The 24247-nt window shown below is 39.7% G+C and overlaps 1 protein-coding gene across 3 annotated transcripts in view; it reads right to left on the bottom strand.

Moving 5' to 3' along the window:
* LOC131465500 (importin-13-like) overlaps window positions 1-23941 on the bottom strand; it is a 30642-nt gene extending 6701 nt beyond the window's left edge. For 2 of the 3 annotated variants that reach the window (XR_009241319.1, XM_058638223.1), the window contains exons 1-17: window positions 23780-23941; window positions 23360-23446; window positions 16824-16949; window positions 15930-16286; window positions 14484-14737; window positions 8865-9005; window positions 8107-8248; window positions 7430-7596; window positions 7030-7150; window positions 6583-6730; window positions 5630-5811; window positions 5156-5182; window positions 4864-4998; window positions 3638-3790; window positions 2855-2935; window positions 2595-2732; window positions 1622-1718 (exon numbers count right to left, since the gene is read on the bottom strand). Coding sequence is in view for 2 of the 3 variants with exons in the window: in XM_058638223.1 (XP_058494206.1) it covers window positions 1622-1718; window positions 2595-2732; window positions 2855-2935; window positions 3638-3790; window positions 4864-4998; window positions 5156-5182; window positions 5630-5811; window positions 6583-6730; window positions 7030-7150; window positions 7430-7596; window positions 8107-8248; window positions 8865-9005; window positions 14484-14737; window positions 15930-16286; window positions 16824-16949; window positions 23360-23446; window positions 23780-23800 (2377 nt within the window). In the remaining variant the exon portion in view is untranslated. The remainder of the gene's footprint in view (window positions 1-1621; window positions 1719-2594; window positions 2733-2854; window positions 2936-3637; window positions 3791-4863; window positions 4999-5155; window positions 5183-5629; window positions 5812-6582; window positions 6731-7029; window positions 7151-7429; window positions 7597-8106; window positions 8249-8864; window positions 9006-14483; window positions 14738-15929; window positions 16287-16823; window positions 16950-23359; window positions 23447-23779) is intronic. The other variant, XM_058638224.1, reaches the window with a different exon arrangement.
* Window positions 23942-24247: the final 306 nt, after the last annotated feature.

Genomic DNA, 24247 nt, shown 5'->3' with positions numbered 1-24247 from the left:
GCTGTTCCCAGACTCCAAACAAGTTTCCTGCTCAATACCCCTCCTCCAGCCCTCATCCACAGACACACACAACTCCTTCAGAGAGTACAGGGCTTATATTAGAGGACTTCAGTCTAACCACACAGTGGCTTCAGCTGTGTGGAACTGGCCTGGACTGGATAAGGCTACATCTATACCACTATGTTCTTATTTGAAAACAGCATATCCAGACAAGGGTTTCAGCTCCACATCAGCCGTAATCTGCTTCTACACTGACACACCTAAAAAAGAATACCGTATGACTATTCACGAACACTAGGCATGTGTGTGCCAGTGTGATCAGGGAGCTGATACTATCCTGTGCACTAATTTACTTAGTTTAAAAATAAATAAATACTAGTACTGAGAAAGAATGGTGCAAAACATGGTCAAGGATTTGTCAACAATGTTGACACCGATGAGTCAACAATGAGGAGAGCGTGAAACTGAAGCCGATTGTGAAGTTGTGGCCACTAAGAACCAATCAGGTAATAAATGCTGGAACTGCATTGTCATTAACAAAAGACTAAATTTTTGACCGTCCAGACTAGAAAGCTGCCTGAGTTCACGAACTAAAATGGAGACAGCGGCATTCTAAAATACCAAGATAGTTGACAGAAGGTATATGATTCTTTTTTAGTTGAAAATGGGGTAGCATGTAGGTTAGCCTAAGGAAGAGAACTCTGTGCTTAGTGCTGTGACTGTATCCTGCACTGATACTGTCTAATGAAAGGCCCCTGCTCAGAAAAAAAAAGAGTTTAGAGGCAAGAAGGAGAAGCAGCCATCACTTAATCAGTCAAAGCAGGAAAGGAAGAGAGGAAAAATGGGACAACACAAAAGGAAAGGAGGGGAGGGGATGAGAGGGCAGGGAAGGCAGACAATCCTGATTCAAGAACTATAAGCCAGGTGTCTTATATTTAAATTTATCATCTTCTTGATGTCCATCTTGTGTTAGGTGAAAATCCGAACATTAGTTTGGCTCTGGAGTCACGCACATGAGGATGGAAGTCATTTTCATGCAACAGTAAATTCATCCACGTCACTGTTCATGTAAAAAAACAAAATAAGTAAGTAAAATAAATAAATAATTGGTACAAAGACTCGGCTGATCAAGATAGGAAACATTGCAACATGTCATTTGTACAAGTTTAAAGTAAAACCAAAATGGGCTTAAAATTATTTAATCAATGATGAGGAGCAGCAACAGTCTGCGGCACTGATGAAATTATCATGAGACTTTGTCTTCTTAACACACCGAGCAGACAAGACCACTGTGTTTCCAGCTACATTAAAGAGTAACAAGAGCAAACTTTTAAAGGTTGAATGGACAGCAGAGTTCATTGACCTCTAACCTTTGCCTGTTTGTGGCCTCCAGACTGAGCCGATTTACTAACTGAAAATGGTGCAGCACTTCAGCAGTCACAATGGGAGTATATTCCACTATCATACACATAATACACACATACACATTTCTTTTTAGAGTCACCCTGCAGTCGAAAACATCAAGTTACTAGTTCAGAACCTAAGAAATCAAATATGATCAGAAGAATTCAACCACTGACTTCAACAATAAACACAGCCTCATCCCTGCTGGACCCCCTACCTTGCTGGAAGATGGACAGTGTAACCGAGGTAACCAGCTCAAACAGAGCTTTGATGGGTGGGAAGTGGTCTGTCTCACTAGCAAATATATGCACCATCTGAAACAGCAGGACATCAAATTAGACACTCACTATGTGAGCATGCACACATGGCATCAGGTTATTATGGACTATGGCACGAAATCAGAGAATGGCTTCACATGCAAAGCATTAGGCTAAACACACTGTGAGATACGTACAGCTGGTCAAAATTCAGAATTCTCTACTCAAGACTATACTGCTGCAATGTTTTATTCGTGTCATTTGACACTGCAGGCTGGTGCAGTGAGTGAACAAGCTCTATAATAGGAGCAGACGTGTCTCAATTTAATAAATACTGTAAATCTAGTGAAGTGGTGAAGAAATTAGTGCTGAACAACACATTAAGCCTTAGAGGAAATAGATTTATTTACAGTTATACTTAGATTTAACTTATTTGTAACACAAAGACCCACAGCCAACAGTAATGATTTTTGGTCTCCTCATACTGCTGACAGAGCTTCCTGGCTGAAGCTGTCATGTACATCCTAAAATTCCTTGCACTACAACATGGTCTTTGCACTGGTTGGTGCTTGGTCTAACAAACTTGCTCTTGCAGTTTTTATCTATTTGACTTTGGTCCGAAAATTACAATTAGCAAGTTTGGCTAGATTATTATCATCAGTGAGGGAAAAAGCCTGAGTCAAATTTTATAACCGAGTGATAGAAATAACATAACTTGAATTTTAATTAAAGTTTTAATGAGTTTATAGGTCTAATCTATTTAAGTGAATGCTTAAAAATCAAGTCATGAACTGAAGCTGTTAGCTTTATAAACTTCTTATTAACCTTGGATTCATGGGTGCATAGCTCATTAGTTCATATTGCATCCTTTCTTCCAAAGCTCTAAAATCTCTCTTCATCTATGAACACAACACAGAATCCTGACGTGCGTACCTGTCGTGTGAGGTCGAGGGCCGGAGCCTGGGGAATCGTACTGTACATCTGCCCAAGCATCTCACTTAGCTGAGAAACCATAGGAGCAAAGTCATGGAGCAGAGTCTTCACAGACTTCTCAAAGATGGCACAAACAGCCTGAGGAGAGACATGAGATCAGTTTCACTTGAATGTCATCAGCATCTCGGTGTGTTATTCATGGACTGAGTTCTACGGAAGCAGAAGTCTGTCTGGATGTGGTCCATGTATTGACAACTAACCTCTACAACCTGCGAGTCATTGAGCCACTTGCTGAGGACAGTCTGTATGAGAGCAAAGACCTGCTGCAAAACCACCACCACCTGACACACACACACAAACAATCTTCATTTAACTTCAATGAAATGAACAGAACATACTGGTAATTAACAAGGACTAGCATTAAATATAAGCATGTTACACATGGATCATGTCTAATAGCAGAATAAGCAATGTCTATGGTCTATTATTTGAAGGTATGACATTATGTGGCTCCATTTTATTGATAAAAGTGAAGCCTTTGTTTTCTACTATGCTGTAAGGTAAACGCGGGTATTTTGAAATAAAACCTGAATCAATTAAGAATCTTTGAGGATAAGAATAAGAATCATGAATTTTACATTAATCTTTCTCTTTTTTTTGACACCTCAAGGTTAGTGCAGAGGGGCTGTATGTGTGAATGCAGATGACAGCAGAACTTCCTGGTTTAAGTGAGCTCATGTGAGAACACGGCAGGAGAAACACTGGAGGATCCACATTGAGTAAATGGGCAAGCATCCTGGCTTTCACAAGCCAGACGTCGCCCTCTGGAGATTCTCCTGCTGTCGTGAACATGCCTCACACAGACAATATCCTGCTGCATTTGTCACACATGATCAGCAAACTATAAAGAATATCCCAACTGAATTCTCTGAACATTGCCTTGAGTTCATGTCTGAAAAAGGCTCTAGATTTAGTCTTTTGCTAATAGTCCGCGTATAGCCCGACCCAACTGAAGAGAATAATGACAGTGTGCGGTGACTGACCGGGTTCGGTCCTGGTGGAGGTGGGGCTGTTTTGACAGGTGGCACTGATCCTTCTGCTGTCTCATCATCCTGCTTGCTGATGTCAAGTGTAGTGAACAGGTTGGACAACAGCCCCAGTATGTGAATGATTGCTAATTTATTAGAGGGATTAGGCTGAAAGAAGAAAAAGAAACAGACAAATTAAGATTCATTATTTTAACTAGCTGGCAAACTCAAAAATAATTGTCATTATTCATTGAAAAAAATATATTAATACTTGTCCTTAAAAATATGAAACAACACAATGGGTAGGTGTTGAAGAAGAGAGAAAAACAGAACACAATGGCTCATTTTCATACCAGTGGCATCATCACACACACTCCCACCTCCCAAAGGTAATATCATTAATTAGGGTTTCTCTAGCAATATGTAATTATTGCTTTGTCTCCATGGTGATGAAACAAAACTTAACAACTGTGAAGGGGACAAAGAGGCTGCCGCACCCTCTTCCAGCCACATCTGTCATATAAAATCTATTCCCTTCACATTAAAGATGCTTTTACTAAAACAGCTTTTTCCGTCAACCCCGTCAGACATCACAGTCGTTCACCCCGATGTCATGTCATGTAACCTGAAGGTCTCCCCACTAGGTGCCACTATTTGTTCTGCTCTAAACAAAGCTCATGATTTCTTAGTCTGATGTAATGTTGATACATCAAAAACCTAGACACAAAACAAGAGGACAGGGAAGAAGACAGTAAAGAATGAAAGAGACAACGTGTGACTGTGAGTAGAGAACAGATACTGACAGAGATATGAAAAGCTCCATATGAAACAACATCCAAGGTCTTCATGGTGTACAGAACAAGCGATTGGGAGAAATTCTCCAACTTCAATAAATATCAGTTTATTTTTAGACACGTTTAGATCCACATTTAAACTATCGTCTGTGACAAACAAGCTCCAGGCTCCATTAGATCTGACATTTTAACAGGCACAATTATTTAGTGTGCGTGTAGGCACTTTTTCATTATCTGAACGATTCATTTGTCTTGCTGTGGTGTGTGTTTGCATGAGGGGAAGAATGTGAGTCACAAGCCCATGGAGTGGAGTCGGATCCAATCTGGTCCCACAGAGAAATGTTCCACTGCAGTGACACCACACAGAAACACGTTTCTATTGGCCAGAGTCCCCCTGTGCTCTTTGTTGGTATGAATTTACGGTCACACATTGGTTTGTGCACATACCGTCTCATCCGCTAGCTTCTCCAGCTGCTGAATGTATGGCGTGATGAGAGAGTGAAGGTTTCTTAAGATGTCTTCGACGGGGAGAGCGGAGAGCAGAAAGCCCAGAGCCTGCATCAGCCACATGCACTGACTCGTCTGCAGGAAGAGACAAGCAGATGTTGTTTCAGTTTAACCATGAGAATCTATACATAATGTGTCAATCTACAAACAAGTTACATCATTTTCTTCTGCATTTGTTATTAAATAAGTGTCAAAACAGACAGAGAATGAATGTGAGAAGACAAACACTGACCTTGTGGATTTGCTTTATAAGCACCTCCTTTAGAGAAAAAGAAGATTTGAGTGATAGGTCCATTATTTAGAACATACAAGAAAAACAGATTTCAAAGACTAAAAGCTGCTTCTATAAAAAAGGAGCAAATAAACTGTTAAGCTACAGTATTATTATATGATGGCCAGGAGAGCTCAACAAATCAAGTAAAAGTGCAAAAAGACACTTAATGTGACACTGGCATATTGCACATACACAAATACACTTTAATTAGGTACAGCAAAAAAACATGCTACATCACTATTTTGTGTCCACTGGAATCACTGCCATTGTCGTCATTACGACATGCATTTGCAGCACATTTCTGTATTTAATTGTGCATGTGCAGTAAAACTGATGAATAGGTTTTATGAGTGTGTTCTCCCGGCCACCATATTATTATAAATGTATAACATGTATTCATCATGCATATTTTTTTAAATAACACAGACATACCTGAGAGACAGCTACTATGTTGGTTGCGTAAGGTGGCAGGTCATATTTGCATTCTCGACAAATTTTCTTCAGTGTAGAGACAGAGGACACAGAGAGGTCTGGGTTCCCTAAAGCCTGAAGAACCAACGGCAAAACGCTGCTGAGCATCACCGGGTGATCTGCCAGCCATTCAGCCAGAGCACCTAGAGGGAGAACAGTTCAGATACTGACTGAGAAACCAGCTGTGTGTCACTGGACTCAAACACTGTCAATTTTACCTTAATTTCAACTGACAGAGAGTGAAATGAGTGCAAAGACCTTACATGTTGTTACGAGAAATGTAAATTGGTTCATTACAATTCTGCAACAGCCCACCCCTGTCAAGCTGCTGTCAGTAAAATACTCAAGATAAAGTTAATTCTAACGTAACTATAACAGTATAGTATGCTGCCGTTTTCGTGATCCACCGCTTGCTCTCACTGACAACATGGACAGAAGGGAAAACAGATTTCAGCCCCTCAAGAGGCTCACCTCATCTGCTTCAGTCTGTGATATCTTAAAAATATGTTCACTTTCTGGCTATAAACTGAAGTTTGTAAACCACTCACTCGCAGCTCTAGCAACAAAGTTCATTGAGATTATTAGCTATTTTGCATTATGACGGTCAGAAGTTGTTAACCCACTGCTGCCTCCACCAGTAAGTTACAATTTGTTATTTTGTGAATTTTCCAGAAATAGCCTTCTAATGGCGTAATAACACATATTCGTCAGATAACACATACTTAAGAAAGAGTATATTTTATTAGGTAAGCCTTTAGTTGGAGGGCTTTTTGAACCTGATGCTTTGAACCATCAGGTTCAAAGCACAAATCTTCCTTCTTTGAGGCGACGGTGCTCTGTGCCGACCCTAGATGCCACTTTTCTACACTTGTAAATTGCACTTCATCTGTTAGGACAACCCGTATTTGTCTTACCTATTGTAAACATCACTGTGTCTGCTAACTGGACGTTGTTGATGTTGATTCTGGGAATGAGTCCTATTAGGCCCGGGATGACGTCAGAGTAGTTCACATCTATCGTCTCTGCTATGGACTGGAAGCCATACAACAAAGCTTCTGTGTGCTGGAGGAGGAGAGTGCTGTTAGTGTACAGTGCAAACAATTAAGAAAAGCTGTAATAATAACAACAATCACAAGTGAGAAGTATCTACAATTAGCATGGAAAAATGCTAAGATAAATAGAAACTGGATTTTGTATGAGGACTGAAAACAAAAGTCCTCATACAACATATTTTAACATATGATAATGTGAAAAATGCTCTCCAATGCTCCTTTAAAAGCATCATTCATAAAACTGTTGTTTTTTGTGTGTGTTGTTTTTAGTGCTGGATTCTGTGTGAATCTTCTGTGCTTCTCACCCACCTGCCATGACGTGGGCTGCTCTGCATTTGTCAACAGTCGCCCCAGTTTATCGTACAGGTTACTCAGCAGCTCTGCTCCAAGCATCTCATACACATACATGAGTGTGTCTGAGATATCCACCCTGAACGACAGAAGTGCAAACAGAGATTTTAAGGGTCATACAATCGAGAAAAATTAAATGTGCATCAATATGCCACAGATATTATGCCCTCTTGGCATCAGTCCAGTGAGATTGTACTGCAGAAAATACACACTCATTTTCTGACCTATCATCCTGTCAGTGAGTCATTTCTGAAACACTAATTGAATCATGCACGCAACAGTGTGCAGCAGAAAAAGTGATGTACACAACAGGAATATACAGTTTCAGCCTGACAAATGCACACAGAAATACACATACCTGTAGATCCTGAACTGCTCTTTCTCATCTGAGGACCAGGATGCATACTCCTGGTCAGATGGAAACTGGGCTTTGTGTAGCAAAACGTCCACCAATTGGAAATACACTGGCCTGTAGACCTGCAGATAAACTGCCTGCTTATCTGACTCAAACGACATGATTTCATCCTGAGGAGGGAGATATAAGCGACGAGAAAAAGAGAACAGTCTTACTCTTAGCATCGGTTATGTTTCCCAAACAAGGCTTGTAACTACACACTTCATTAAATTTTTTTTTTTTAAAAAGGCAACACCACAAGAATCATTAAAACATCTTTATCTTCCCATTACCAGCTCACATTAAACAAGAAGGTGTTTATGGTGCATAACAGTAGATCTTTTCAGATATGCAGCTGCATTTTATTACTTTTAAAAGAAAGACAAATGCCAGAATTATTTTTATACCAAAAAATGCATAAATTATAATGACCATGTATATTTAGCTCTGTTTTTATATTCATGAGCTTTTAAACTGTGACAAGATGACTGATTCAAGCCTAATGGACCTCATCGTATCACAATGAGCAAAGCTTATTTTGAGGCTAGAAAAATGTGTCAGATGGAAAAAGTGTAGTGATTTACCACAATAATACCTTGATATTAAGCTAGAGAGAAATCTTGATATTTAACATTTCTTACTTGAAGTGTGTACCAGAAGGTAAGTGTCAGGGAGCTTGTGGTTTCGTTGACTGGGTAGTGGCCAGGAATTCCTGTACAAAACATGATCATGTTGACTAAAGCCAGGAAGCTTTGCCAGTGATCCACCTGCTCCAACAGAGTCCTGCGTGAAAGTGAGAGAAAAGAAACAGCTGTTCAATGCAATTGGTGGATTAAGGTCTGAAGTCTGCAAACAGAGATGGTTGTTGTTGGGTCATTTTGTTGAGAGTGGTTTTAAGGAGTTGCTAAGATCAGTGTCTTGTTACTGGATTGGGTAAAACATTTTATAATCACTCCTTTAAATATATCTGAAATTAAGAATATAAGAATCCCACCAAAGACTGATCAATAATTGATTTGAAAATGAGGGCTTAATTATAACTAAAAGCAAATTGGACACTCTAAATTGACTTTAGGTGTGAGTGTGAATTATTGTCCTTTTTATAATTACTTTATCAAACAAAGACATCTTTTGATAAGTTTTCTTTTTTGATTGAACAGTGTTTTGTGCAGAAAAAAATCATGAAAATTCATGCATATTGGAAGCAATTTACATTTCCTTAGAACAACTATAGAACACTTTATTTTTTTATTGTTATCGGAAGTTCTGATGCTCCATTTTATGGAGCATTAGCACTCTTTTTTTTAATGGACTTCGTTATAATTGCAAATCAAATGGCAACACATTACAATTAGATTTTTACAAAATTGTTCAGCCTGGATGAAAATTATGTACTCACCTGGAGTGGTTCTCTCCTAGTGTAACAGCGATCCGGCAGATACCATGACAGGTCTCCATGTCTCCATTCTGAACAGCCTCTCTGAGCTGCTCCTGGAGGGCCAGCACTTGAGGCACCAGTTTCAGCAAAGTGTTCACATATCTAAAGACCCACAAATGCACACACAGAAAAACACCACAATTGACAGTTTAGAGTTCAGTTCATTTGAAGAAAATGTGTTGAGACCAGTCACAGTAGAGAGGGGAAGAACATCACAGGCACAACCGGTGAGCCTCGCCTGGTAAACATAAATCTGACTCACACTGCTCATAGCTATGTTGATGTATTTATTACTCCCTCTCAAGACAATAGGTGTTTATTTCACATCAAATCACAGTCTGTGTCAGTCTAACCTCTGATCCAGCACACCCACCCCTAAAAATCCACACATCTTCTGGGGAACCAGAAAATCTATTCAGAGCTGCTGCTCAGAGCTGCACTGCTGTCAGATGTTATTCTGTCTTCCTCCTGCTGTCTCAGCCATCTTTATTAGCTCCAGCTAAAACACACACAAGAGTTCACACCCTTCAAAGCAGGCTCAGATCTAGTCATATGACAACATCCTCTTTTCACCCTTAATGACGCCCAGTGAAGGGATGACATTTGGAGATGAAGGTCGCACGAGCATGTGCGCCTGAAAGTCACAGAGGACACTGTGTGCATACGTGAGTGATGCGAATTGTAAACAGTATGTGTGTGTAAGTCCCAGGGGGTTTTGTCGTATGGAAGTGGTGCTTTATCTTTTATGAGAACATCAATAATGACGTAAGTCCACATTGATGAATATTCATCAATGACATAGCAAGGTTGGATTGGACAAAATAAACCAGGGAAACTACTGCAAAGCCTCTTTACCCAAAAAACACAAACACCTGCTAACGTCTACCTCTTGTCTGCAATGGGAAACAACATAATTGGCTTTTAATTCCAGGTAATAGACACAGGTTTTTATCTGCTACAGAACCCATCGGCAGTGAGCACACTCATTTTATTTCTTCGACTTTATTTTGGATGTCTACTCAGAGTCTCCATCTTTTCAAGCATGGCATAATATATATATAACTGTTTAGAATAATATCATGTCTCCTAATTTTGTTCAAAAAATATTCAAGTACAACCAAATATTAAAGTGTAACATTAGACTGCCCTCTGTGGTGCTTTTACAGCGTGTCTGTGCATGATGTTGTACAAGACACAATGAACAAAAACATACGGCTGCTGCTTTTAGTGTAAAAGAGATATAATACAGCTTTAATCTGCAATGAATTTTATTATTTTAGTCAATTCATTCATCTATTTCTTCAATTTATTAACAAATCATGAGACCCAATGAAAAAAACCTCAACTACACTGAAACCAACATTGCAGAAAAAAAAGAACATTCGATTATTCAACGGTTCTATTCCTCTCAATTGTTTCAGCATTAATATAATCCCTTATTAAACAGTGGCAGCTAAAAAAAGAGGCTAGAAATAATGACGCAGATGTGCATCCTCTGCTCTGTAGGTTAAATGCATCTCTTCCCACAGAACTGGGAAGCATTTATTACTCTAATTTCCCTCAGGTCCTCTTTTGAGCAGGGAAGCTGGATTTATGGTGCTGCCTTATGAAGCCCAGTCCCCCTGCTCAGCGGTCCATGCTGATTCAGCCTTCTCAGGAGAGAGCTCCACCCTGTTGAGATGTGTCTGCCCTCCATCTAATAATCCTGGACCTGTGTCTGTGCTGGCCTACATCCTCTGTGTCCTGTTGAGGGAGTGACTATGGGGGAGCTGCACAGACACTGACTGCCCTTACTGTAACACAGAGTGAGCATGTGTGAGTGTGTGTTCAATGAAAGACTGCTCTCCTGCACTCAGTGGCTCATTCATTTTTAACAAGATGTTTTGCAGATGCAGGTCATGCACTCTTAGCTCTGGAAAAGAGGATTCTGTGTTGTAGAGGATGTGATTAAAAGCAGAACAAAGATGTGTACGTGCTCCTCCATTGACCTCATAAAAGGTGACATTCTGGTTGTTGAGACTGCAGTCTCCTCCTTTCTAACCTCTTTTACTCCCTTGTCCTGCTGTTGTACATGTTCTCCATCTATCCTGCCTCCTCCTCCTTTCTTCCCTCCACCCTCCCCCCCTCGAATCCCCTCTGCAATTACTGCAACACTCTGAGACAGGGGAAATGGGTTGCCTGGCAACAGGATGCAGCTGGACCAATAGCATCCCCCCAAATGAGTTGATTGTAATGTGTTTAAACAGAGGGAGAGAACAAGAGAAAGGGTGGATGGATTAATAATAATGGCAGAAGAAGAGAAAGGGGAAAGGCTGAGTCCAAAGAAAAGATAGAAAATATATAAACAACAAAGCAGGAAATACAAAAGGTGAGATATGACTTTTGAAAAAGGAAGTAGCGCTGTAAGACATGGACTAAACCCCACACCCTGCAGACAACTCCAGAGATTACTGTTTGTTTACCACGCCAAATCACTAACTACACACACACAAACTGACTGTACAGATGTGCCCACTGTCGATGTGTGTGGAAGTATGTGTATGTGTATGTGAGTGTATCTGTCTGCAGGACTGACAGGGAAAGAGCAAAAAAAGAGTCATGAGTAGCAGAATAAATCAAAGCTCTGCTGCTCACAATTACAAAAGTAAATCACATGTTTATCAGTTAATAATGTGGCTGAGCGGGGCAAATACATCTAGAAATTGATGATGTTTACTGTAAAAACCACTTCCTCTTCCTGTGCTTCAGATGTTGTGAGCGATAATGGAGCAAGACAGCCAGACAGGGGAAGAAATAAAGTGCTGCTCACTAGAGCTGTGTTAAAAAAAGTTTTTTCTAATTCATATTGAATTTTATTTTGAAGATCCAAGAAAAACTTCAATCTTCATAAAATCCCGAGATTGCTCTTTAAACATAATTCCATTACTTCCATACTAATCTCATAAGACTATTGCAATCATGTAAGACTTGACAGTGATAGTCTTGCGTGATCACAAACTGTTAGCTCAGGTGAAGCTAACAACTAAGCTAACATCGGAGTCTGCAGATTTGTTAATTACTTAACCATCTATGGTGTAGAACCACAAATGCTTCTATGCAGCAGTTTTTCCAGATGCATTGGTGGTGCAACAGTTTTGTTTGTTTGTGTCCACCACTGTCACCTCCAAACATAACACCACTATTGTCCAAGTCTGATGAGCAAAGAGGGCATGGATGCAGGCCAAGCTGTGCTCACAGCACCCTCTGTTGGACAACGTGTTAATTACATTAAAATGTCTGATGCATTTCTAAGCTGAATATTTTAAACTTGAACAGGTTTTTAATGTTTGAGTTTGAAAAATCACCTATGACTGTAATGTTGAGTTGTACCGTGTGGTCATATAAAATATAAAGTGAATCAGTGTAACTACTTCATGGTCAAATTTTAATCTAATATTAATATTTTTAATAAAGCACCAGGTTAGAGACAAACATTTATACAATTAGCCGCATTGGTTCTGTGAAGATATTTCATAACGACGCAACATTGGTATGGAAACTGAAATATCTCTTAATGAATCAATATTGAAATTGAATTTTTAAATCAAATTGAAAATTGACTGAAATCAGTTTCCTCCCACAGTCCAGAAACATGCAGATTTGGGGATTAGGCAAAATTGACCATAGATGTGAGAGTGAACGGTTGTCTCTATTGGCGCTTTTCCACTAGTCAAGCCATGCCTTGCCTCACCACAGTGACATTGTTTTACACGCGACACACACAAACTAGTGACTTGTAAAGCAGTCGTTTTCAGTGCACTCCGTTAATTAAAAAATATTTGTTGACAGAATCATTCAGGACTTCCTGCATGACCAGAGCGCAGACTCCATCTGACACAGTCCCTGAACTGAAATACAGCCACAGGGGTTGTGATGAGGCTCGCTGCTCCCAATCACCAGCTTTCAGCAGTGCTGTCGCTAATTACGCCAGACTCCTCTGTTAAATATTGAGATTTTAAACATTTCATTGTTAAATATTGGATATTAACGCACATCTTGATGATTTTAAGTCATTTTAACTGATCTACAGTTGGCCATTGTTCGGTTTGATTCTTGTGTCCGACGTTGCGGTCATGCGTCTTCCTATGACGGCACTCTGACCAATCAGTGGCCGGCAGTCTGACGACTTTGCTTGGAACCTTGCCAGAGCAGGTATTTAAAAAGTACCTGGTACTATCACTAATGGCAAAGCTGTGCCGAGGCGAGGCGTGTCATGCCAGGACTATGTTATTGAAAAGCGATATTTGTAGCCATGTGAAGGACTGTCTGGCGACCTGACCTACCCCGCCCTTTCGCCCTTTATAAAAAGCTGTGATACAGCAGTAGAAGATGGATGGACTCAAATCAGGAGCTTGTGAATTGGAACATCGATTAAGGTGACCAGCAGCAATACCCAGCCCTGCTGCTCAAGCTATAGTTATAGCTATAGTTCCAAGCCCCCATCAAAATCCTTCAGCATTTACTCCCATTTCACTCCCCTCTCCCTAATAGGAGACCTTCATACTCCTCTCCTATCTAAAAAAGATAATTTAAAACTCTGTCTTCTTAGGAATTTATTTATTTATTTAACTTTTATCACCTAGAAGCAAAACAAATCAAACATACTATATCTACTCGCACGCACGTCCATGAATCACACAGTGCACTAACAAACAGAGGCCAAGTGTGTCTCAGGAGACGCCACTAATCAGGCAGTCGAGACATTTGGGAGGATCTGACAAACACACACACTGGGAAACATGCACATGATGAAGACCTGTGATCAGTTCTACACAAGTGACACAAAAAAATAAATAGAAACAGAAAATGAAAAAGAAAGAAACCAGAGCCCCATCTCTAACTAATGTAGTGTGTCCTATTAGCTCAGCAAGACTTGCTGAGGTTGAGAAGGTTCTACCTGTAACTCCGGCATCTATTAATCGTCTTCCCACCACCTGCTTGTTTGACATGACATCAGTGTTTAAAATCACTTGTCAGCAGCTGTGCAGAGGTATGGAGGATGTAGTCTTTTATCCTCACACTTTCACACCTTCCCCAATGTCCTCCCTCTGTCTCTTTGCATCGTCCCGACACCCCCCGCCCTCTCTTTCTCTTTCTACCCTTTTCTCGAGAGGAGGAGTAATGGGTGCCTGCCATGTCTGAATCAGCCAGGGCATGATGACATCTCTCCCCGGCTCTGTTACCATAGCAACACCAGCCAACCGAGAAATGCTGCGCTCTTCCCTCTGGCTGTCAACTTGCCCTGTATCAATTCCTCCTTCCTTCTCTCCATCCCTCCCAAACTGTCCTCCAATGCCTAACCTGTCTGTTTACTGCTGTTGGCTAATGTAACTTTTTTTAAACCGTCTTCTCCCTCTCTGTCATCTCCTGAATGTAACTTCTACATGTCATATTATTATTAATATTACTTTCTTGTGCCTTTTACTTTGGTGGATGCCACTATGAGGACCCAGTGACACACATGTGTGCAGTAAAAGCAATACAGTGATTTGTGTGTTTATACTTGATGTTATTTAATGCAATTTCCATGACAGAACACACCTTTGGGAGTCGGGCTGTGAGATGGCATTGACTATTGCCTCAACTGCTGTGTCGAAGAGCTCAGGGTCAGGCAGTGCAGCGAAGCAGTCATGCACCAGGGCTTCACTCTCGCTGAGGGGAACATCCAGCAGCACCCAGGAAGACAGGCAGCGCAGCACACGAGCTTTCACTGCCCCGGGACTGTCTGTCCGCCTCAGCAGTTGCTGCAGTAAGGGACAAACTGACCCCCACTCTTGGCCCAAGGCGCCCCGAACCTAGAGGGAGGATGACAACATGGATTGGACTGCAGTCTTTCTCAAATGATACACTGTCCCTCTGTCTGAAGAGGAGACCTAGGTATCAAGTTTTTGATGCTGGTGCCACTGAGACTTTATTTTTAATATGTATTGTATGAACAATATGTATTTTTTCTTTACACCTTTCTTTTGAGAATTTATCTTTCCAAACTTTGGAGACAGTACTAACATGGTAACAGTATGGTAATAATTAAGTAAAAGGGAAATACTATTATGGTAATAAAAGCTAATTTCCATAATAATAGTTTGGTAATAATAATAATAAAATAAGTAAAGGTATTACACTGATGGTAGCCTATAGTTATTACAAGGCTATTACCTGTATATTACTTTGATATACATTTGTATTACTGTATTATTAGAAGATGTTATTGCTTTAATATTACTACCCCATTACAAATGTATTACCATACTGTAACCAAACAGTTACCATGTTATTACTGTACTCTAATGTAAAATGTTTTTTTAATCAACAAGATGTTTGAGTTTGAGTTAATTTAAGGATATAGTGTGTCAGAATAAGTTACATCTAATGCCGAGTGTAAAAACAAAAAACAGGACTACTCCAGGTGTTCTTTTTCTTTGTTCGCATAAAGAAACTCTGATTTGTCCGTTTTAGCTACTGTAGGAACCAAAAGAGCCTAAACAACACAAAACAGACTATTGTAAGCTACAAAAATTAATTATTAGATACTTAAACAAAGATACTTATAGGAGTAGTATATAAAATAGTGGTCTCTATTTATAGAGATCTACCATGATATTAATAAATTAGACAAAATATAATTTATTAACAAAAATCTTCCAATAAAATTTATTATTTTTTATATTTTTAGAGATTGTTTACTTTATACAATACATTTATGGACCTGAAGCAGCAACCCAACACAAATGCTCAACACAGACACATGGCAGGTTAGACACTGAAATCACAATATATACTGTAAGAATATCAAAATATACACAGAGAATCATAATCAGGAAACAAGAATAAACTACAACTAAGTATTTGCTGCTTATTTCTCAGTCTTGGCCATTTTTGAACCTCAAGACGTGGCTGAGTAAGGTCACAAAATGCTAAGTTTAGCGAATTTAAAGAATTCAGGTTAAAAAAAAAAGGTCTGGGAGAAGCAGTTCCCTGAAGACATACCAGTCCCTTTCTGTACTGTGGCAGGCGGCTGGTCTGGAACTCTTCAGGCAGGACAGTGAGAAGCTCCAGCAGCGCCAGGCAGCGTGCCCGCCCATCCACCCCACACCCCTCCTCCTGGAACACCCGCACCATCTCTGCCACTGCACCCGGCCAGGACTCGGGCATTGTGTTGAGTGCCAGAGAGGCCAGGGCCACACACAGGCGAGTGAGCACCATCTTGGAGCCAGAGGAGAAGCAGGCAATCTGGGAGAACAGCTGGGTCTTCAGAGACTCATACTGGTCTGAGGGTATGTCTGACCAATAACGAGAGATCTTGGTGTGAAGTGCACTAGCACCAAAATACTGGATTTCAGGCACCTGTGAGAGATGAACAGAAGGAATGCAAATACTACAAAATGTTTTTCAATACAGATATATATACACAGAAAAGTGTGGGCAAACAGAAAATGTTACTTATAAGCAGAAGAACAAATAGAATTTAATCTTTAACAAAATAAAGCTGAGGCAGTGTGTTACACTCAGAAAACCTTCATTCACACAAGGGCTGCAGAAATCAATGAATTAGTGGTCAGCTACTAAACCCTTTAGAAACAAATTCTCAGATTTGTGAGTGTAATGTGAATACTTTTTGATTTCTTTGACTAAAGATATATTTTTTTCTCAGTAATATTTTTAGCTATCGTTATTTTGATGTTTGGGAAACACTGATTTATTTAATTTTTTAAATAACTAATTGATTTATGTATTATGACATTGTATGTGGATGAATAACAATAAAGACTATCAAATAGTGTAGGTGTAAGTATTGGACAAAAGCAGGTGCTCAATGTTAAAGGACTTAGATCACAATGAAGCACACAGAAATGGGTGTCTGTGTGTTTACATTCACTGTACCTTATCTGGGCTCAGCAGGACCCAGCAAAACTGCCAGGCCTGAGGCGAGACCTGAGCCTGCATTAGCCATTTTTGGGCCAGATTCTTGTTTTCTATATTGGGATCATAGTACAACTGGTGGAGGGCCTAAGAAGAAAGGAGAAAAACAACAATACAAGTGTGAGTCAACAGTAACCAATAGATGGTTGAACATATTTGAAAATTCTGTCTTCTAACAAAGAACTGGTTACATTGCAAAAAAAGCATTTCTCTCACTCGCTAACAGGCAAACACACAGCAGTTTATTGTGACGTTAACCTGGACAATGGGGAAAGCAATGACCTGAAAATAGCTCTCTCTGGAGTACAGCGGTGAGTAATTTGAGTACTTGAATACAAGGAGAGCAAGAAGGAGAAAACCAAAGGGAAAGGGGATTACGTATGAATGCAAGTGAGGGAAATAAAGGAGGGGGGAAAAATGTATCTATATATACTGTATATATATGGTCACTGAACTGAAACCACTGACAGCCAGTGTCTGACAGGCAACTCTGGGAAAAGCTTCTGATCCTTGTCTTTCACCCCTGAAGCCTGCTCACATCAATTAATTCTCCAACATCAACCACTCTCTGTTTCCTACCTCCTCCCAGCCCATTAAACGTCTGCATCCTTCTTGTACTTAAACTTATTTCTCATCTCTTCTTGGACATATGATTTTGCAATTCATATGTCCAATATGCAAACCAATATTGAGTTGCAAAATCCTCTGCTCAAGCTTTTAATATATGCTTTTTCATGTGTGCTATACACAAATTTCACAAGACTACCATGGTCATGGAAATATATTATATTATACATTATATACATATGAAATGAAAATCAGTAGCGATGCCCAGCCCAAGTATGTGTGAGCACAAATGTCCGCGATGCTACAGAGATTCTTCAGCTGATGTGAGAACACAGATGGAGAAACCTCGTAGGATCAACAGTGATTGAACAGGTGAGTGAACTGCTTCCTGCATGCTCAAGCCAGATGCCACCCCTAACCTGAATCCTCTGGAGATTCTCCTCCTGTGTTGAATGCGTCTCATGCAGACAATGCCCCACTAAATACGGACATAACCATTTATTTATTTATCTATTTTATTTATTTATTTATTTATCTATTTCAGTCATGACATTTAGATCACTCATCACATAACATTGCAGTTCACACAATATACATAACCGAAAGGGAAAGCGGGAGAAGCAAAGATTAACTAGTCCCGCCCCCATTATCATCATACATTTCATTTCCTCTTTTTATTTTTATTTTTTTATGACATTTTGACAAAGAAAACATGTTTCAGCATCCGGTAGCACTCAGAGATATAGTCTAGCTTTATACAGTCAACATGAGTTCAAGTCAGAAAACAAACATGATGAACTCCACGGAAATGGAACCAGTACCATTATAAAAGGCTTATTAAGGTAACAAAAAAACATTAGTTCTTAAAGCTGTAGTGTGCAACTTTACAATATAAACAAATGTCTGTTACACTGAAACCAGTGTGAAATTAGTTCACACCATTTTTAATGTTTTAATAATTGCTCCCTACAAAATTCTAGATATTGGACCTTTAACGGAAACGCTATTCATGTAAGAAAAAAGACAAACAAACTTGGTTTATTGATCTACTGACAAAATGTTCTAATTTATGTTTACAAGCAATGGTGATGGACTCAACAGCCATCAGCGATGTACAGGCCGACCCCACAACAGAATTATCTATGTCTCTACATATTGTACAATAATATGAGTACAGCTGGCAGTGAGTTAATGAGCAGACTGTTTGCAGAGAGTTGACAGGCACTTGTATATGTGTGAGAGGGAGCTATAGGTGCCAGCAGAGCATAGCAGATACTGTATATATCACCATCTTAGCCGTTAGGTCTCATTGCTCCATGAACATCAAACATGTTTACGTTATTGAAAAATAAACAGATTAATACGTGATTAAATATTTAAGCACTGTGATTTGTCCAAGTCTTTCTGTGAATTATTATCTTGCTTACAACATAAAATGCATTAACATTTTCGTGTTTTTCTTCGTCAGCTCAATTCTGTCTTTTCTCTAAATTAGGCTGTGATATTGGACTTCACAGCAGATGATTACCACAGTCCACTGTTTGATCACAGACCAGACATCTCCTTATTCAAAACAGCAACCCCGCCTGTGTCTGAGCATGTCTGTTCTTTCTTGGTTTGTTATCAAAGCAAAGACAGTCTCTTCATTTTGCTGCTTTAATCTTCTCACAAAGAACCATCGCCTTGCTCCTCCCAGAAATCATGCCATATACGCAGCAGTTAGTTCTACTCCATCACTTATTTCTTCTTTAAAATAGTTAAAATAAGGGCCATTTTTATTTGTAGCTGAGGCAGCATCGCCACATGGAGGCAACCTGCCTGAACCACCTGGCTTCACCTGAGGATGGCATGCTCTTGGCAGGCCCTGCCAAAGGTCATTACCCTGCTCTCCTGTCCTCTTCCAAAAGGAGGACGAAGGGGAGAGGGATGCAAGTGAAAAAAACATGGCTCAGTAACAGAGAGCTTCACCATCTGCTCTGACAAATAACAACAGATTTACTATAGCTGATAGATGCTCACACCCAAACTCACGTAGAAAAACCAATGTAGTCATAATATTGTCTGTAAAGAATGAGTTTGCTCAAATAAATGTTTTTGCCCAGCCCTAATCCATTAGAAGTATTACCACAGAAATACATATAAGCTCAAGGTGGAACAAAAACGTGTTGGTGTATTTTTTAAACTAGGCTTTGAAATGGTATGTTAATTAGTTAAATTATTGGATGTGATCAGACATCTGAATTATGTAGTGAAAAAGGTTAGTTGCACTGGTAGTGCTCAAGTGTAATTGCTTTGGCATGTGCTGAGATTTTTATCACTGTGGGCAACATTATATTCTTAATTTCTGTCTTGGCCGTCTGCTGTCAACAACCACCCGCGCACGCACTCGATCACTCAAACTGTTCTTCTTTGTTCCCACTCTAACCATCATTCCTAATCACGTCTTTGATTCTCACGGTTATAACAGTGTCATGATGGGTTCGTGGTGTGATGCTGCTTTCTGCACTACAGTACCAGCACTGCTCTCTGACCACTGCCATGGCTCTGAGTTTGACACTGTAAAGAACAGATGGCTCAAAAACAAAGTTAACCTACAGCAGGTAGGTGTCGTTACCACTGCATGAGCAGTGTACAAGTGTTTGCATGTGTGTGTGCACAGGCATACATCCATAAGCCTTTCAAACCCATCTATATATTCTGCAATTAATTATTGTAATATAAATGTTTTCAAAGACAACAACAACAGTTCAATACATAGCAATATGCTGAAATGTAAATACATTGCACAAACACAAGAGATAAGCCAAAAAAAACAACTTGTGAATGTGATGTGAAATGGGCCAAAGAAGTTTGTAGCCAACCACAGTTTTTCACCCAGGAACAAAAAAAATCAATTCTTAATAATCTGACATTTATCACAAAAATCATGGACACACTGATTTATCATGAGATTTGCAGCCATGAAACTGATCAATATTCCGATCCCTAATTTCTTTCTAAAACGGCATCTCCCAGGCCAGTGCCAAACTGCTCAATAAATAGATAAGCCAATACCAGTAGATACTCAAGGTATTGATACTAGATGTGAAAAAGTGGTGTCAATAAACCAAGGAGTATATTTCTGTGTCTGATTTCTCTGCTCTGCTATGTCCTGTGACATTTAGCCACCAGGCAATGAGAATCATCCTTTTTTAAATACTATAACATCATTTAATATGAATGAGTGCAGCACTTGTTGTGTCACACATCTGATCTAAATTTCAGATGAAGACCAAATGGCAGATGTTAAACCAAGCCTTTCGATGGACAGCAGCATCCTGTGCAAGTAGTGGGCTGAGCAGATGATCACGGATAATTATGGTGACATAAAGCTGTCCCTGACTAGGTGCCCTTAAGCAAGAAGTTGACCCACTGCAGTGTTGTGCTTCGTTCTGGTGGTACAGTAGTTGTTTTACGTGAACTTTAACAGTACAGTACTGGTGAAATTACTCTAAAATTCAATTGCTTGGTAGACAGCAATTAATCTTAAATCTTAGTATAATCAAGCAGAAATGTATGGCACTATATAAAACCATTCATTCAACACATACAATTATTGACAATTAGGTTCTTTGTTTCACAGACCCCAAGACTGAACAAAGACCTTTCTATTGGACACGTACAAACACTGGGACAGGAACCATCATCTCCACCACAGCCCACTATACAAAAGTATCAATTCTGCACTTCTACTTCTCTCTGGTCTTTTTTTTCCCACTTGCTTAGATATTGAGGCTGCTCCTGTAGTTGCACGACATATTTTTCTATTGATGTCCTCAGATGAACACAACATTGTTTTGTTTGTTGTGGGTGTATGTCTACAGCTTTTTTCTGAGCTGGTGTTGTGATGCAGAAACTAAGATACAGCTTTCAGGTGGACATAATGATCTCAATCTTTTGTCTTGTTCTTATTCCACTGAATGAACCGACTCCATAATTATGTGGAAACAGTTATCAAAGGCAAATAATCAAGCTTATAAATATATACAATATCTCGTGACTTTTGAAATGCAATGTGGAGTACAAACTTGGCTTGGTTTCATTCGTTCACCCATTTGTAATTACAAAAATGCTCATAGACATTGCTGGGAATGATACTTCAGATGCTTTCTGTCATGTTTTAACAGCTAATGAGATTTCAGATTGTGCTGTAGCACTTGAGGCAGAGTAATGGCAACTAAAACATTCAAACATAAACCCTCAACAAAGGATGAATCAGGACATTAATGGCCAGCTTCTCCCTGCTGTAACTGGTCAGCTCTGCTTCCTGCACAATCTTGGCATACGTGAAAACCGAATGTATTCTTGACATATGACTATGAGGTAATTTTCTTAGAGAAATATCATTCATGCATGATTTTTGGTCAGTGAAGTATTCTTACAAGCAATGATTCACTTATGGCCAAGACACATACACAACAATTTTATGTGTAAACCTTTACACATTATAATATCTCAGTATTGTGTGTATGTTTTCTAGGTATAAATACAATTTGTATTATTTAGTTTTACTCTGTTTTCTCCAACTTAAGAAAAATGTTGAGATATTTTTTTTTTTATATATTATTTTTCGTTCATCCCCAAAAATGTCATAAAACATGTTCTCCACACAAACAAATGAAAACTGATTTTGTCCCAAAAGGCAGACAGGATCTTGCTCGCCGTATGTCATTCATCCTCTTATTATTGAACCAGAAACCAAGGTATCAAGCTGAGCCATTTCCCCTGCTGGAATGTACTTCTCTCCCACAAACCTGCCTCTAATCATATCTGTCACATCACAAACCCTCGTCTCTGCCCCTCCTCTTCCTCCTCCTCCTTTACTGGCACTGTCACATACATCACCCTGTCCGACCCTCCCCTCCCCCTAAGCCATCTCATCACATCCACTCTGCTCCTCCAAAGGAGCACCTTCCTCAGTCTCACTCTTATCATCCTCCCAATTGTCTCCTCCCATCCATACGCTCTCTTCCAAGTTAGTGGCCACCCAGAAGGGAGATTGATCACAGCAACTTGGCATTCAGCACAGACAAGCAACCAGGTGTGCACACCAGGACTGCAATTAAGGATTATTTCTGTAATCATCCAATAGTACAATTATTTTATCCGATAAATGACGGTCTCTCAAACCTCAAAAATTAAGTCCTCAAATGTCTGGATTTTTACAAACCAAACATATTCAGTTTACTACCAGAGGAGCAAAGACACCAAAATATATTCATATCAAGAATCGATGTATCACATATTATTTATAAATAATACAGTTAATAATAATAATAATTCATAAAAACAAACACCTACTAGATGTTTATTTAGTAATTGATTAATAATCATTTAGTTGAGTTGTAGTTGCAGCCATAATGCACACACACACATTGACAAACAATCAAAAATAGAACAAACAATACCCAGAAGCATTTCACAACATGGCAAAGCATTGGCTAATTACAACCTGTTATTTTGCTCTTATCAATTTAGTCAACTAGAATATTGGCCAAATACAGATATAACCTTATAAGTAAAAGATGGTTACTAAGCAAATTCGGTTTCTGCAGCTGTGTTTTGGATTAGATCCCACATCGAGCTTATTCACGTGTTAGAGCAGCAAAGGTCAGAGGTAAACAAGTGGTATACGTAAAATAATGAAAAGAATAAGATAAAAGATATAAGGTAGATATTTACATAATATGCAACATGCATATTTCACTATGGCAAGTACATGAGAAACACATAATTATTGTACTAAATAGATTTATTAAATACAGGCGGGACATTTGATTGCGAGGATGTGAGAAATAGTGCCATAAATACAAGTGAGTGAGTTGACATTTATATTTAAAACCATAAACGACCTGTGTTGTGTAAGCGTACAGACTGCTGACAAAACTCACCTTCTCCACGTTTTCCACCGTGACGTCCAGGGCATCTGGTGTGGCTGCTATCCTCCCCGGTGTCTCCATATCTCCGCTGACACGAAGCTGTCAAACAGGGAGCAACATGTTCAGAAGCTATCGACCAACGTTAAACTTCTCTTCAATACCGTGTTGACTCCGCAACACTCGTACAAAAGCAGCCGGAGCACATACGTAGGCTGCACGGTACATTTACGTTTTAACGAACACAACAGAAGCCAACCGGCAAGCTAACATTAGCTCATTTAACGAGCTAGCTGGCGCAAACCTCCACTATGGGAAAACACTATAGCAACCACTAGCGGTACTATGCTAACGCCAGACTAGCTAACGAAGCAAAGCATGTAAATGAACGCTACAGTGGTGTCAAATGGCGCCAAGCGAGACGGGTAAACTAACATGTTCAGGGTGTGACAGCATTATCACAACAGCGCCGTCTCCGTGTTTTGTCTCCGCGACGTCGAAACGACCGATATTTCACACCTTTCTGTGTGAGACGATGATGGGGCAGCTCCCCGCCTCTGCTCTGCCTCTGCTCTGCCTCTGTCACCGCGGAGAGGAGCTCCTTCTGACACGTCTTCTTCGTTTTATTTGGCGTTCGACTGGCGACTGCGCATTACCGCCACCTGTCGGACTGGAGTGTATGGCAAGTGGGTTAAAACGTCGAATCTATAAACGGGATATTCACTAACTGCGACGTCATTTTTACCATTCAAAATAATTCCATTTTTATTAGTCAAAAGTAGTAGTCACTTTTGCCATTCATTATGTATGGGGTTTGTCATTATATATATATATCTACGATCCAGTTGCAGTTTCAGACAACGTCATTATGACTAGTCACAATCCAAGTCTGACATATATTTA

Source organism: Solea solea, chromosome 9, assembly GCF_958295425.1.
Source record: "Solea solea chromosome 9, fSolSol10.1, whole genome shotgun sequence".
NCBI classification, from domain to species: Eukaryota; Metazoa; Chordata; class Actinopteri; order Pleuronectiformes; family Soleidae; genus Solea; species Solea solea.
This window is presented reverse-complemented; position numbering and strand designations above follow the sequence as displayed.